Source organism: Cervus elaphus, chromosome 15, assembly GCF_910594005.1.
Source record: "Cervus elaphus chromosome 15, mCerEla1.1, whole genome shotgun sequence".
Classification (NCBI taxonomy): Eukaryota; Metazoa; Chordata; class Mammalia; order Artiodactyla; family Cervidae; genus Cervus; species Cervus elaphus.
Genome location: NC_057829.1, coordinates 42,308,039 through 42,323,347, shown reverse-complemented (window position 1 = coordinate 42,323,347; position 15,309 = coordinate 42,308,039). Strand labels below are relative to the sequence as shown.

Below are 15,309 nucleotides of genomic sequence, written 5' to 3'. Positions count from 1 at the left end.
AGGTTGTGTACGTGTGTGACTGTGTATGGGGTTGTGTATGTGTGTGACTATGGGGCTGTGTATGGGTATATGTGACTATGTATGGGGTTGTGTGTATGACTGTGTATGGGTATATATGTGACTGTGTATGGGGTTTTATATGTGTGTGTATGGGGTTGTGTATGAGGTTGTGTATGTGTGTGACTCTGTGTATGAGGTTGTGTATGTGTGCCCACATGCACCCGTAAGACATCTCAATTCCGTGTCCCAGAACCCTGTGCCCCCCAGAGTGGATAGTCAGGCATAGCCATTGTGGGCAGCAAATGGGGCAGCCAAGAGGGCCCTGGCATCCAGGTCCTGGTTTCCAGTTTCAGCCTGCCCCTGGCTCACCCCACAGCCTTAACCAGCATTGTGTCTGCTCCTCCCTCCACCAGCTAGTTGGAGTGGGCGTGAAGGCTGAGTGCCTTTCTGTGCTCCAGACCCCACATTGGAGGAGGGGCATTTTGGGTATGGTCCTTCTGTCCCTGTCTGAATTTGGAAAGTGTGGTGGCCATCCTTACCTTTGGAGTGGAAAATGGCGAGCTCTTGTCGAGTCCACACTTACGGAGTAGCCTGGTTTGAGGCTACTGGCAGAGCTGGGTGCCTGGGTCCAAGCTGCAGCTTGCTGACTGGTCTGGAGAAACTAGACTGGAGGCATTCACAGTTAACCTTTTCTTATTCCTTCTTCTTGGCAGGCACTTCTCTGGTCCAGCACCTGATGACCATCCTGATCCGCAAACACAGCCAGCTCTTCACTTCGAGGACCATGGAGGGGCCAGCCTCCCCACGCGGGGGCCCACCGTGCACCGTGGGATGGGGCTCCGAGGAGGTCACCAGGGACGACCAGGCAGAGCCCGGCAGTCCCAGCGCCCCCTGCCTGCCCTCACACAGGACCTCTTCTCTGGATGGGGCTGCCGTGGCGGTGCTCTCTAGAACCTCTCCCACGGGCCTGGGGAGCCGAGGCAGCCCTGCTGCCACCAGCCTTGGGAAGAAGGTGCAGACTCTGCCCAACTGGAGGTCTTCCTTCCGGCAGTCAGGGTCCCGGTCGGGGAGTCCGAAGGTGGGCACCTCATCCCTGGAGGTCCCCATCATCTCCTCTGGAGGGAACTGGCTCATGAATGGGCTGTCCTCCCTGCGAGGCCACCGCCGGGCCTCATCAGGAGACCGGCTCAAGGACTCAGGCTCCGAGCAGAGACTCTCCACCTACGACAATGTGCCCCCGCAGAGCTCCTTTCCCAGCACACCCAGTGTGGCCAGCCTGCCATGGTCTGGGGTCTCCTCCTGTGAGGCCTCGGCCAGGGGCTCGGTCAGCAGCTGCACAGCATGCCGGGCCAGCGACTCCTCTGCCTGCAGCTCCCTGCACGTTGAGGGGGCCCTTGAGCCCTCCCCTGTCCTCAGCAGCAGCGAAGTGGATCTGGACCATGGCCTGGATGGAGTGGGCGCCTGCATCAGCAGCAGCGAGCCCAGTGACCCAGGCAGCCCTGCCCAGGACCACGCCCGTCGAACCGAGGTTCTCCAGGGCCTGGTCACAGAGCTCAGAGCAGAGCTGTGCCGGCAGAGGACTGAGTATGAGACGAGCGTGAAAAGGTAAAAAGCCTTGTTGGGCGAGTGCAAGATTGGCACTCCTGGGCTGGGCAGAGCACTCGCAGCCAGCAGCTCACTGGGCACCGGTCCTGGGCAATCAGCCTCTGGCTTGGAAAGATAGCTCCTGGAGGCAGGGCTCAGAGCAGCCAGCCCCCAGGAAGCTGCCTTTCTGGGAGAAGGTTCCCTAGGACAGGGCTGGGAATGGAGGGGTGGGGGTCCTCTGTCTGGGAAAGCTTGGGAGCCGAGGGCCTGGCATGCAGCCAGGACTCCATGAGGCCAGCTGGCTAAAGGAAAGAGTAAGAATCTCAGCCTGAGCTGCTCAGAGTACCTTTGATGGAGAGGTTCGGAGTGGAGGTCCCTGTGTGACCCTCAGGGAGGAGGCAGGCCCCCCAGAATGTCCTATAGTTCAGGAACTGGGAATGGGGCAGGGCCTCTGTGCACTGCAGGCCCCAGGCCAGCCTGACTGACCCACTCTGGTCAGGCCTGAAGTAGAGTGAGGACACCTGGATGGAAATCCAATTTCCTCTGAAGAGGGAGCTGACCTTGCTGAGCCAAGCCCTCCCTTCTACCGGGTCACAGAAGACGCCTCGTGCCACCCTTTAAAGCTTGCAGGCTTGCTCACTGATGGGCCCTGGTTCCGTCCTCTCACCGCCTGCGTGCAGAGGGCTTTTTCCCTCATAGTCATCAGCAGAGCCTCTGGGTCTCCCCAGGTGGCGCTAATGGTGAAGAATCTGTCTGCCAATGCAGGAAACAGACATAAGAGTCTCAGGTTTGATCCCTGGGTCCGGAAGATCCCCTGGAGGAGGGAATGGCAACCCACTCCAGTATTCTTGCCTGGAGAAGCCAATGGACAGAGGAGCCTGGTGGGCTACAGTCCATAGAGTTGCAGAGTCGGACACAACTGAAGCAACTTAGCACACACACAGAGCCGACACTAGACAGTGAGCAGTGCTTCCATCAACATCTCAGACCCTTTAGCTCCTTTCGCCCCAGGCCTTGCATCAGCTGACTGACCTATGAACCCACGTCCCACCCACTAGCAGAAGGCTTCAGTGGGCTCTGAGTGCTTCCTTTTTCCATCAAACAGTGGAGGCTGAAAGGATTCATGCTTCCGTTTCTGAGCATGGGATTCCCACGGGGAGCTGGAATGGCAGCATCTGACCCTCTTGTCCTGCTGGCAGCTGTCTCCTGGGTACCTGGGGAGTGTCAGGTGTGTGCCAGCTCTGTGTTCATGGGGGGAAGATGGCAGGAGAGGGGCTATGAGGGCAGTGGCCACTGCCATGGGGGAGATCAGGGGTAGGTGGGGTCACAGCAGGTGATATCTGAGCCAGGACTTGGCTCAATAGGAGCCAAGGACCAATAGGACTGGGCTGAACAAGGATGAGAAAGGACACAGCATGAGTAAAACCCAGGGTGGAAAATTGTGGAGAAAACCCACAGGGTAAGCACTGGGTGGAATATACCAGGCAGAGATAGCAGGAACTCCCTGCAGATTCACTGGAAGGTGAGGACTGCTGAAGCTGAGCTTACAGAGCACACAGGACATGTTACTTGGAGGATGCTGTCTGAGGGCAGCCTCAGAGGGTCAGAATCAACCTGTCACTTCCTTGGCTATTTGTGGAGGGGACTCAAGCTTTCATCTTCTCGAAGGCTGGAGTCCTCAGGGGAAATGCAGTATTGTTGTCTGGTGGGCTGTGGGTTCAATCCTTGACCCACTGTGCATTTGCTGAGTGTCCAGGCAGGCTCTGAAAGCGTGAGGTAGTTGGGGTGGGGTAGGGGGCGAGGCCTTTTGCCAGGAGTGATGCTTTGATTTTATTCCCAGTGAGATGTGAAGCTGCTGGCAGGCCTAGAGTACTTTGATCACTTTGATGAGGTGCGCTGGCTGCTGCGTGCAGGAGTGCTTGACAAGGCAGACAAAGACCAGTTAGGAGGCCGCTGAGATCCAGGCCAGACCTGTGGGTGGCATGGACCTAAGAGGCAGCAGTCGAGGTGGGCAAGTGGCCAGATTCAGAACATGTTTGGGTTCTTCCAGTTGATCAATTGTGGGATGAGAAAAATAACTGACTTGAGGGACACCATTTTTGTTTTGGAAGAAGGTGGTCTCTGAGTGAAGAGACTGGGGCTGTAGGAGGGTGACTTGGGAAAGGAGGACAGGAACTCACAGGAGCAGGAGCCGTGGGTCTGTTAAGCTGTAGATGCTTATTAAGTTTCTGAGTGGACTTGAGGGAGATAAAGATTGAGGGTTGTCACTCAACCTGTCACTCACTCACCACTTCTGTGGTGCTTGGAGCCTGAGGCTGGACAAAATCCCTTTAGGAGTGGCATGGAAAGAAGAGGGGTGGCCCAGGCCGTTCTCCAGAGCACTAGGGGGCAAGGAGGATCTTGTGAAGGAGGAGCCCAGAGGGAAGGAGAAGCAATGAAGAGGCTCATGGGGGGACCTGCTGCCCCCACTTTGGGGGGGGTCTTCTGACACTATGTCCCCCCCCAGATGGGAGGTTAGAGTAAAGGGAGGCTTTTTCCCTTCTCCATGTTTTTTTTAAATATAGCTAATTTATAGCATTGTTAATTTCTGCAAAGTGATGCAGTTTTAATATACATATATTCCTTCTCATATTCTTTTCCATTATGGTTTATCCCAGGATACTAAATAATCCCTGTACTATAAAAAGGACCTTGTTTATCTATCCATACACACACACACACACACAGTTTGCATCTGCTAATCCTGAACTCCAAATCCCTCCCTCTCCCACCCCCTCACCCTGCCCTTGGTAACTACAAGTGTGTTCTCTGTATCTGTGAGTATTTCACAGGTAAGTTCATTTGTGTCATATTTTAGATTCTACATATAAGTGATATCATATGGTATTTGTCTCTTTCTGGCCTACTTCACTTAGTATGATAATCTCTCAATCCATCCATGTTGCTGCAAATGGCATTAGTTCTTTCTTTTTTATGACTGAGTCGTATTACATTGTGTGTGTGTATACACACACCACATCTTCTTTATCCATTCATCTGTTGATGGGTATTCAGGTTATTTCCATGTCTTGCTATTGTAAAATAGTGCTGCTATGAACACAGGGGTGCATGTATCCTTGCGAATTAAGAGTTTAGTTTGGGTATATGCCCAGGAGTGGGGCTGCTGGATCATATGGCAGCTCTTTTTTTAATATGTTTTCGATTTTTTTTTTTTTTTTAACTTTTGACCATGTGGCATGGCTTATGAGATCTTAGTTCCCTGACCAGGGACTGAACCCATGCCCTTGGTGGTGGAAGCGCAGAATCCTAACCACTGGCACATGTGTGTGTGTGCATGCGTGCACACATGCACTGGTCGTGTCCAATTCTTTGCGACCCCATGGACTTAACCTGCCAGGCTCCTCTGTCCACAGAACTTTTCAGGTAAGCATGCTAGAGTGGGTTACCATTTCGTACTCCAGGGGGATCTTCCCAACCCAGGGATCGAGCCTGTGTCTCTTGCATCTTCTTAATTCTTTACCCCTGTGCTACCTGAGAAGCCCCCCCCCCCCCAACCACTGGACCACCAGGGAATTCCTAATTTTAGTTTTTTGAGGAACCTCCATACTGTTTTCCTTAGTGGCTATACCAACTTACATTCGCAGCAATAGTGTAAGAGGGTTCCCTTTTCTCCACATCCTCTTCAACATTGATTATCTGTAGACTGCTTAATGGTGCCCATTCTGACTGATGTGAGGTAATACTTCATTGTAGTTTTGATTTGCATTTCTCTAAGGATTAGTGATATCAGCATCTTTTCATGTGCCTATTGGCCATCTGTTACCTCATCTTTGGGCTTCCCTGATAGCTCAATTGGTAAAGAATCTGCCTTCAATGCAGGAGACCCTGGTTCGATTCCTGGGTCGGGAAGATCTGCTGGAGAAGGGAAAGGCTACCCACTCCAATATTCTGGCCTTGAGAATTCCATGGACTGTATAGTCTATGGGGTCACAAAGAGTTGGAGATGACTGAGTGACTTTCACTTTCTACCTCATCTTTGGGTAATGCCTGTTTAGGTCTTCTGCCCATTTTCTTATTGTTTTCTTTGTTATCAAATGAGCTATTTGTATGTTTTGGAAATTAATCCTTTGTTGGTCACATCATTTGCAAATATTGTCTCCCAGTCCATAGTCTCTTTTAATTTTATGGTTTCCTTTGCTGGAAGTTTGATTGGCTTCCATTTGTTTAGTTTTGCTTTTATTTCTGTTGCCTTGGGAGACTGACCCAAGAAAACACAGGCACAGTGTCAGAGAATGTTTTGCCTGTGTTCTCTTCTAGGAGTTTTATGGTGTCATGTCTTATTATTTAGGTCTTTTAGCCATTTTGAGTTTATTTTTCTGTATCGTGTGAAGGTATGTTCTAACTTCATTGATTTACACACAGCTTCCAACTTCCCCAAAACCACTTGCTGAAGAGACTGTCTTTTCCCCACTGCATATCTTGCCTCCTTTTTCAAAGATTAATTGACCAAAGGTATGTGGGTTTATTTCTGGGCTCTCTATTCTGTTCCATTGATCCATATATCTGTTTTTGTGCCAATACCATGCTATTTTGATTACTGTAGCTTTGTAGTATTGTCTCAAGTCTGGAAGTGTTATGCTTCCTGCTTTGTTCTTTTTCCTTAGGATTGCTTTGGCAATTCTGGATCTTTTACAGTTTCATATAAATTTTATTTGTTCTAATTCTGTGGAAAATGTCATGAGTAATTTGATAGGGATTGCATTAAATCTGTAGATTGTTTTGAGTAGTATGGTCATTTTAACAATATTCTTCCAGTCTAAGAGATGGGATCTTGTTTCCATTTCTTTGAATCATCTTCAATTTCCATTATTAATGTTTTGCAGTTTTCAGCATGTAAGTCTTTCACTGCCTTGGTGAGGTTTATTCCTAAGTTTTTTGTCTGTTTCTTGTTCTTTTGATGCAATTTTAAAGGGGATTGTCTCATTGTCAGTGTAAAGAAATGCAACCAATTTCTTTCTAGCAATCTTTCATCTTGCTACCTTGCTGAATTCGTTTATCAGTTCTACTAGTTTTTGTGTGGAGTCTTTAGGGTTTTCTACATACAGTGTATGTCATCTGCATATAATGATGGTTTTACCTCTTCCCTACCAATTTGAATACCTTTTATTTATGCCTCTTGCCTGATTTATGGGTCTAGGACTTCCAATAGTATATTGAATAAAAGTAATGAGAGTGGGCCTCCCTCTCTTGTTCCAGATTTTAGCCCTGCTCCATGCTTTGTCTTCAGTAGTTAAGGGTGAAGGCCTAGGCCTTGCGGGGGTGGGAGGAATGGGTATTTGCTCCATGTACGTCATGTGCCAGGTGATATGCCGTGGGTCTTGTCTCCTTAGTCCATCACAGCTACAGTGCATGGGTGGAAGGTCATCCCCGGCGTTTTCAGGACTCAGTGCAGTTTACGTCCTGCCCACAGTTTATATCTTGTAGTCAGGTCGGTTCCAAGAGCCAGCCACAGTGTGTCCCTGAGGCCTTAGAGGAGTGGGTCATCTGGTTGAAAAGATGAAAGGCCTGTGTTGTACTCTGTGGTAGCAAAAAGGAGCAGTGTCTGACATGCTGGGGAGGATCAAGAGAAGCTTACCAGAGGGTGAGACATTTGAGCTGGGGTATGAAGGCCGAGAGGGAATGGAAGGTGAAGTGAGAACCTGAGTGGGGTTTCCTGTGAGTTGCTGTGTCTAGATGGAGTTCAGTGGGTCTTGTAGAAGAGCAAACGAGGCGACAGTTTCCTGCTTCCCTCTTGGTGTAGGGCTCAGTCCTGTTCTCTGCCAGCGAGCGGTCCAACCCTCACTATGTCATTAACCAGGCGGGAGGGTAAGTGGTCTTCTACTTGAGTGAGAACTCAGGGAGGGCTCCTGGCCTTGAGTGCCAAAGGCCGAGAGGAGGATCTCGGAGGGGAGGTGAAGCCCCAGAGTCTTGTGAGGATATGTGGTCTGTGAAGCCTCACCTGGCACCGGGTCTGAATCCACAGCATCCGTCCCCATTGCTATCAGGTCTGAACAGCTACTTTACCCCATCAAGTGTCTGCCAACAGTGAAGCTTGCTTGCAAACCTCAGCCCAAGTCTAAAACGGTGTCTTTCTTCTCTGATTTTTTTAAGACTCGAAGAAGGTAGTGCCGACCTGAGGAAACGAATGTCACGGCTAGAAGAAGAACTAGACCAAGAAAAGAAAAAGTACACAATGCTGGAAATAAAGCTGAGGAACTCGGAGCGGGCCCGGGAAGATGCAGAGAAGAGGAACCAGCTGCTGCAGAGAGAAATGGAGGAGTTTTTTTCAACCCTGGGAAGCTTGACTGTTGGGGCAAAAGGTGCCAGAGCGCTGAAGTAAAGGAACCAGCAGAGTTCGTTTCTGCTGCATGCTTGCCCTCCCAGCCTTCCACAGCCTCAAGTGGAGCCAGAGCCTTTGCAGCTGGACCTGGGCTTCAGTGGTGCCAGGAGAGCCGGCCCGGGCTGGAGAGAGAAGTCCTGACACCCGGTTAGGAGCCCAAGCCCCACTCGGGATCTGGAGGCTGCTCCGACCGTGCAAGGTGTGGCAGGCATCAAAGCAGCAGTCCCATGACCATCAAAATAGATGGCACATGGGATCTGAGTAGCCCACCAGGAACTTTCTGCATTCTTTATTAAATGTGCTCTCAAAGCATGATGCCTGGGTGCCTGACTCCTTTATGGTCATGCAGAGGGAGGGTACCAAGTGACCTCTTCTATTTCTCACAGGGTTGGAAGTCCTCCAGGTGTCCCATGGGTGGAATGGCATGGAGGAGCCTTGAGAAGTGGGTGGCAGAGCTCCCTGAGAGCACCCAGTGTTATCACGGTCACTGAAGCTGACTTAGGCACATCTGTGTGCTCGATCTCCTGTGCTCAAGGCAGGATGGTTTTCCTCACTGCTTGCTCCCCCTCTAGCCACTTGGGCCTTTGCAGCTGTTATCTATCCGGAATTTCTCTCAGGCCTTCTACTGTAACCTGTTGTCCTTTGCGTGGCCCCGGCCCCAGCTCTGCTGCAGAGCCAGAAGCTGTGAGTCATAGCTCAGCAGGGGTGCTGCACTCCCTGCTTCTGCCCCCCAGGTTCGTGCAGGTTGACGAGCATTGACTGAGAGGTGAGCCCGTTACGTGCAGGGTGATGAGGCATGGCTCTGTAATGGAGAGGGGGAGCCCGAGTGATGGCCAGTGCCTGTTCTCTGTCCTCCAGGTGCCACACCTCAGCTGTGCCCACCTCCTTTGCAGATTCCCCTCGAGCTGGTGCCAATCCCTCTCCCTTCCCTGCCTGCTTATCTCCGTCCTCCAGTTCATCCCCAAGGCTCCATGGAGGCAGTTCCTTCAAGCAAGCCTTTCCCTGGCTGCCACCCCACTCAGCCCGGGCCTGGGCCTGAGTTCCTCAGGATGGGCCTTCAGGGGCACCAAAGCAGCCACCTCTGAGCAGAAGGGACTGGCGTCTGGAGAGCAGGCAGTGCAGGCACCATTCCCTTCACTTGCTCCTGCTCACGGTATACTTCCCTGTCACTCTTCACGATCCTCAGCAGCCAACTGCAATAGTTTTGGGGGGAGTGGGGTCACCAAAGTGCCCTGATTTGACTACCATCTCTGGAGAAATCACTCAGGCCAGCTACCCATCTACCCTGGAGTCAGGTATAAACTATCACAGCAATGCTCTAAATGGCAGGGTGCTGGTGCTCCCAGAAGTGCTGGCTCTCCATCGTTAAGGTGCAAGCCCACAGGCCCAGGCTGACTAGCAACTCCAGCGGCAGTGAGGAGGCTGATGACTGGCCCTCAGGCAGGTCACTGCAGGCCTCACCAGCCAAGAGGAGAGGTGCCTGCCGAGGGCCCTCAGCAGCATCAGCGGTCAGAATTCTCTGGGGGGATCCCGAGGGGTGGGGTCGGTGGACAGCACTACCTGCATCTGCTCCCAGGCCCATTGCTATCATAGCAGTGTGGGTGACCAGCTTTCCCAGGGGGAACAATATTGCCCTCCTCCTCCTGTTCAAGGAGAAAGAAAGTAGCGTGAAGTGACTGATTGCTCACAACAACTCAGTAACACAGGAATTAACCACATGCTCCCCTGTTCAGTGGAGAAGCTGAGGCCAGGAAGAGATAGGTGAGACCACCAGTGTATTTTATGGTCCTCAGTTCTGCTAACTTTGACCTAGAGAAAAAATGCTGCCAGGCTATGAAAGGAGCAGAAATGACCAAAGGGGCTCGACATGATGACAGGGACGCCATCTGTCTTAGCCATTAGTAGTGGCAAAGGCTCAGCTTTTGGCCAAGTCCTTGGCCCAAACCAGCTTCTAAGCCGCACTGCCACCTGCTGGCAAAACTTAAGACCTGCAAATTCAATTTTTCTCAAAATTAGGCAGTGCTCAGTAGCTATTCTGTCCTCCAATTTCCATTTAATCAGCACTCTCCATTTTGTTTGTAAAACATCCTGACCTCTGCCTGTAAATCACACTGAGACTGAGGGGCTCTGGCCCAGTACCTTGTCCCCATCCACCACGTTCTCCCCAGTTTAGTTACATTTTAGTTCCCAAACCTGGGGATTCAACTTATTCCTATTATTGTAATGACATCTTTTAATACTAAGTACACTGATGCAACTAGAGATTATCATACTAAGTGAAGTCAGAATGACAAATATCATATGATATCACTTAGTGATATCCACTTAGTGGAATCTAAAATATGACAAATGAACCTCTCATCTATGAAACAGAAACAGAATCACAGACACAGAATAGACTGGTAGTTGAGGAGGGAGGGGATTGGGGGAGAAATGGAGTGAGAGGTTGGAGTTAGCAGATGTGAGCTTTTATATAGAAGATAGATAAACAACAATGTTCTAGTGTATAACACAGAAAACTATATTGAATATCCTATGAGAAGACATAATGGAAAAGAATATATATATACATATATATGTACAACTGAACCACTCAGCCGTACAGCAGTAATTAACATGACACTGTAAGTCAACTATATACTTTAATTAAAAAAATAAATTTGAGAATCTGATGAAAGCTATAGACCCACTGAAGAAGAAAAATAACCACATATACAAAAAATTTAGCTTTCAAAGGCCTTTTGAAGCCTGCCGCTAAACTCTGTAATCAAAGTTTAGAGATTAAGGGATTAATAGTAAATTCTTAAATTTGAAAAAAATAATATTAAGTAAATCAATGAATTATAAATGTGAAAAGATAGGGAATCAATTTTTTGAAAACCTACATGAATGCTTTAGAAAGATTCAGTAACCACAACTTACTAAGAAAAAATTGTCAAATTATCGATGAATCAAACATACAATAGTGGAAAATAGGTGGAAAAACTCTAGGATTCTGCTCTCAAGCTACTTTTTAAATTTTTAAAATTGTTTTAAAATTTGTGTTTGACTCTAAAGAAAAAACTGGAAATTTTAAGTCTTACACTGAAAAAAAATGAGTTGGCTTACTTTTACAAAGACTGGCAAATGCCCCATGTTAGAATACAATTTTAAGAATGTGTGTATATGAAAGAGACAGAGGCAAAGACAGAAACAGAGGAAGAGATATTCCTTGTTTTGCCTGGCTGGTAGAATAATGGACCAGGTATGAACTGTGTTCACTCCACACAGTAAAAGGACTTTAGAGTCCAGGTAACCAGGCGCTCCAATCTGTGGGCAATAAATGGAGTCAGTAACAATATCCCCTCCCTCCTGAGCAGGGCCCCAACACCCCGGAGAGTTCTCCCACCATCCTTACACAGCTCCACCACAAAGGGGCAGCATGAGGAGGCAGCAGCAGCGGTGTGGGATAGCTGTCGTGTTTACTTAGCTGGGAGCTCGTATATATGAGACACTGACTGTGTGATGAAACTAAGACTGAAGGACAGCAAGGGGCAGTGATTCAGTTAGACAGATCCAGGCAGAAGTCTGCATGAATGCCAGTGCCCTTGCTGGCATGGTGGGAGATGGACAGGGCCAGAGCCAGGCAGGGACCAGATCCTGTAGCTCCCTGTCGCTTACAGTAGAGTTACGTTTATTTAGGGATACTGGAAAGCATTCAAGGGCTTTAAATAAACAGACATGAATTGGCTTGCATTCAACAAGGAAGGCGATTCTGGCCACTGCTGGACAGTGGCTCAATTTGCCCACAGAAGGAGTAGCAGCAGGGAAACTAGTCAGGGAACTATCAGTGTGGTCCAGGCCAAGTGGAGTACAGGGTCAGGCCAGAAGCTAGCAGGAACCGACTGAAGACTGAATGAGAGGTGAAGAGAAGACCCTGTGCCCAGACCAGTCTTTCCAGAAGTGCAGATGAGGCTAGAAGCAGAGAAACAGGGTGGCGGAGTGGAGGGGGCAAAGGAGAGCTTTTCCTGGGGATTACTAGAGCACACTTGTGTGCTGCCAAGAGTGATCCAGCAGAGGGAAAGACTGGTGAGGAAGAAAAGAGCGTGTCATAACGAGGAGAGGTGATTCTGAAAAAAAGAAAAAAGACAAGGAAAAGTGGAAGGGCTGGGTTCAAAGAGAAGAGGTAGGAAGACAGGGACATGGTTGAGGTAGGTTTACGGAAATGCATACCAAAGTCTGAGGATCCTTGAAAAACGACGAACTTGCTTACCTTTAATTAGCAGCCCCCAAATTTATTTGAACACAAAACCCTTTTTTCACATGAGACTTCTTAGGCAGTAGAGCACAGTGGTCACAGAGTGAAAACTGGAGGCAGACTATCCAGATTCAGATCCTGGCCCCACCACACGGTTGTGTAGCTCTGAGCAACTTGCTCAGCATCCCTGTGCCTCAGGGTGATCACCTAAGAGGGAAGAGTAACAGTTCTTACCTCATAACGTTGTTATAAAAACTCTGAGCTCATATACTCACAGCACTTAATGCCCGGCATGGAGTAAGCTCTCCACGAATATTGCTACTAATTCAACACAGAACTAGCATTCTGTGCAACGAACTTTAGGAATCGCTACTAGGTACTGAGATCTTGAAGGATTTCAGGCAGGGTGGGGGCATGATAACCACTTCAGCGGCATGGTCTGCCCCCCCTCCCTTGCCCATCCCTTTCTGACCTCCTTCAGTGGTCTCCTGGTATCTTCCTAGTTCCCTTCTTAGTAACACCCTGGAGCATGACCTACCTCATTATTTGCGTCACCCTGTATCCCATTCGTTACTGCTCCTGGTGGAGGATTTGGTACTTAGTTCTTCAAGGCAGCGATAATGAATGGAGGGACTGTATCAGGACCACCTTCTCCCTCTGACTCCTTCTGAGAAAACAGAGCCATAAAGAGTTTACCCAAGCTGCTGTAGGTGCGGCAACCAGTGTGAAGCCCAGATTCAATTTCAGGTATCTGCTGTCAGCACACGCTCACATTACTACAGTAATTTCATAGTGCTGCATGGAAAGTTTCCTTATGCCAGATCTTGAAAGCAGTGAATACTGAATCTCAGAGGATAGAAACGGTATGGAAGACAGGTCCTCCATCAGTAACTTATCCAGACCAACATTTATTGAATGCCTACTTCCCAATCACTGTGAACAGGCTCTTCCATTCAAAGGATTCCAGGCTGAAGCACCAGTAGAAAATAAGCACACAGGATGCCCTCACAGAACAGGAGAGACATAAAGCACACTGCTGTCTTACAGAACAAAATGGGGAGTGTGTGAACAAATGAACAGAGTAAGGAAACATGCAATAGGGACAAGAAAGAAAAAGTCCTTGCAGAGAAGGTTTATCAGAGGAGAAACGATCAGATCGGGCCTTCAGCAATGAAGATTTCAAATGAACAAGTGGCAGGAGTAATGTGCACAAAGATGTAAAGTATATGTCATGGAGGAGGCTCAGCTGGAATGAACTGAATGGCAGGAATGATACACAAAAATAGCAAAAGAATCAAAACAATGTTTAACTGTCCCACTTCTCAGAAAATAAAAAAAATATCCTCAGTCAATACTGATATTGAGGCATTTCTCTCAAGTGAGAATAATTCTTACCAACCACATGAAGATTGAGACTACTGGGGATGAAAAGAATGACTTGGGGATCAGCATGTATTTAAGGTCTCAAATGGGAGGCCACACAAAATTCCTTTCACTTCAATATTTCCCCATTATCTTAAACCATTTCTATTCCTTTCCGCGGCTAAAGTCAACAGTTATATTTGCTTTACATGGATTATCCTGATAGAAGTACACACAGTCAATCATTTCCGCAGCCCTGTGAAAGACTTATCTCCCATCCTGTGACAGATGAAGCAACTCCAGGCTTGGCAAAGCTGAGATTTGTCCAAGATTACCAAACTTTCCATCTGGAGCTCAGGCTAGTCTGGATCCATAGGACTCAGTAGAACCCACCCTCTCCAGAACCGTGTCTCATCAAGAGACCGTGTCACATGTGCTTTTGAATTCTCCCTTTTAACTTGTTCTGACCCCTCAGTCTACCCTTTGTCTCTCAAGACATTGTCCTAATTCTTTGTATTTCCTGCCAACTTTTTGAAAGTACTTTTTACTGCTGCTTTACCACTCACTCAATATTCAGCAATCATAACTACGCCCCTACATGTTCACGTAACTCCAGAAGTCTTATTTATGTTACGTCCAACAGGAATCCCCTATCTTTTCCCTCTGTCTACAAAATGACACTAATGAAAATGGTGCACAGGCAACACAAGCAAATGATGCAGACTTCACTAGGAACAGACTGTGAGGACAGAGGTTGACAGGTAATTAGGTAGCAATCTTTCCTTTTCTTCCACTCCTGGAATACTAAATGGCAAGTTAATGCCATACCTGAAGTGTGTTCTGTCATGAACTGTGATGTACAAACTGTAAAATACATCCAATGTACTCTCCCTGAACCTCTTGTGTGCTGACCAATTGGCCTCAAATGCTAATCTTGGCAACTTCACTTATGTGATGAAGTGATGGCAATCTGAATCCCCAATTTTCCATTCTCAATATGCAGAGAGGACCTCAGTTCTCTCAACTGAGTATCCCCGGCTTCCCAATCTCCATGCCTCCACTCTTATCAGACCCACACCCACTGTCAGTTATTCTAAGTCTATTCATATTAACTCCATTCACAAACCAGTAGTTCCTACTGCTTTTAAAATGATGACAAGTTCTTCAAAATGCTTTACTTCTGATCTTCAACTTTTCAGTCTTACCTCCCATCACATTCTCTCTTTACAGTCATACCCCACTAGGCCATTCTTCACTTCTCATTCCCTTTACCTGGGAATGCCCTTTTCTCCACACCTTCCTTAAAAAATGCTTCTTCTGCAAAACCCTCATTTCCTCGAATCAGTCCTTCCCTGTGTTCCTTCAGCATGGTCTTTGCTCCTCCATACAAAACTTACTTCGATCAGGCTTACTAGACTCGAGACTCATCATTTTTAGATCTCTCCTCATGTCCAGCTTCTAACACAGGGTCTCAGGCATATATGCACACACTGATGGAATTAAATGAAATACGTTACTAATCATGAAAGCAGAGAAAGAGACAACAGGATATGGTAAATTAATTATGTCAGAAGTCTAACTTTACAGAATGTATTTGAAGTTATCCTTTAATTTCAAATGAAGTCCAAAGACATACTGCTATAAAAGCTAAAAACAAAAAAACAAAACTCAATCCACAAAATCAGTACAAAACAACTTGCAATAACACAGTCAATGGATCTTTTAAGGAGCAGTACTAAAATAAATC

The 15,309-nt window shown here is 48.0% G+C and overlaps 1 protein-coding gene across 10 annotated transcripts in view; it reads left to right on the top strand.

Annotated features, from left to right (window-relative positions):
* The window catches only part of ARHGAP22 (Rho GTPase activating protein 22), a 176,708-nt gene extending 168,433 nt beyond the window's left edge, over positions 1-8,275 (top strand). For all 10 annotated transcript variants that reach the window (XM_043926933.1, XM_043926935.1, XM_043926932.1 and 7 more), the window contains 2 exons: positions 714-1,605; positions 7,735-8,275. In XM_043926933.1, the coding sequence (XP_043782868.1) occupies positions 714-1,605; positions 7,735-7,963 (1,121 nt within the window). In that variant the 3' untranslated portion in view covers positions 7,964-8,275. The remainder of the gene's footprint in view (positions 1-713; positions 1,606-7,734) is intronic.
* Positions 8,276-15,309: the final 7,034 nt, after the last annotated feature.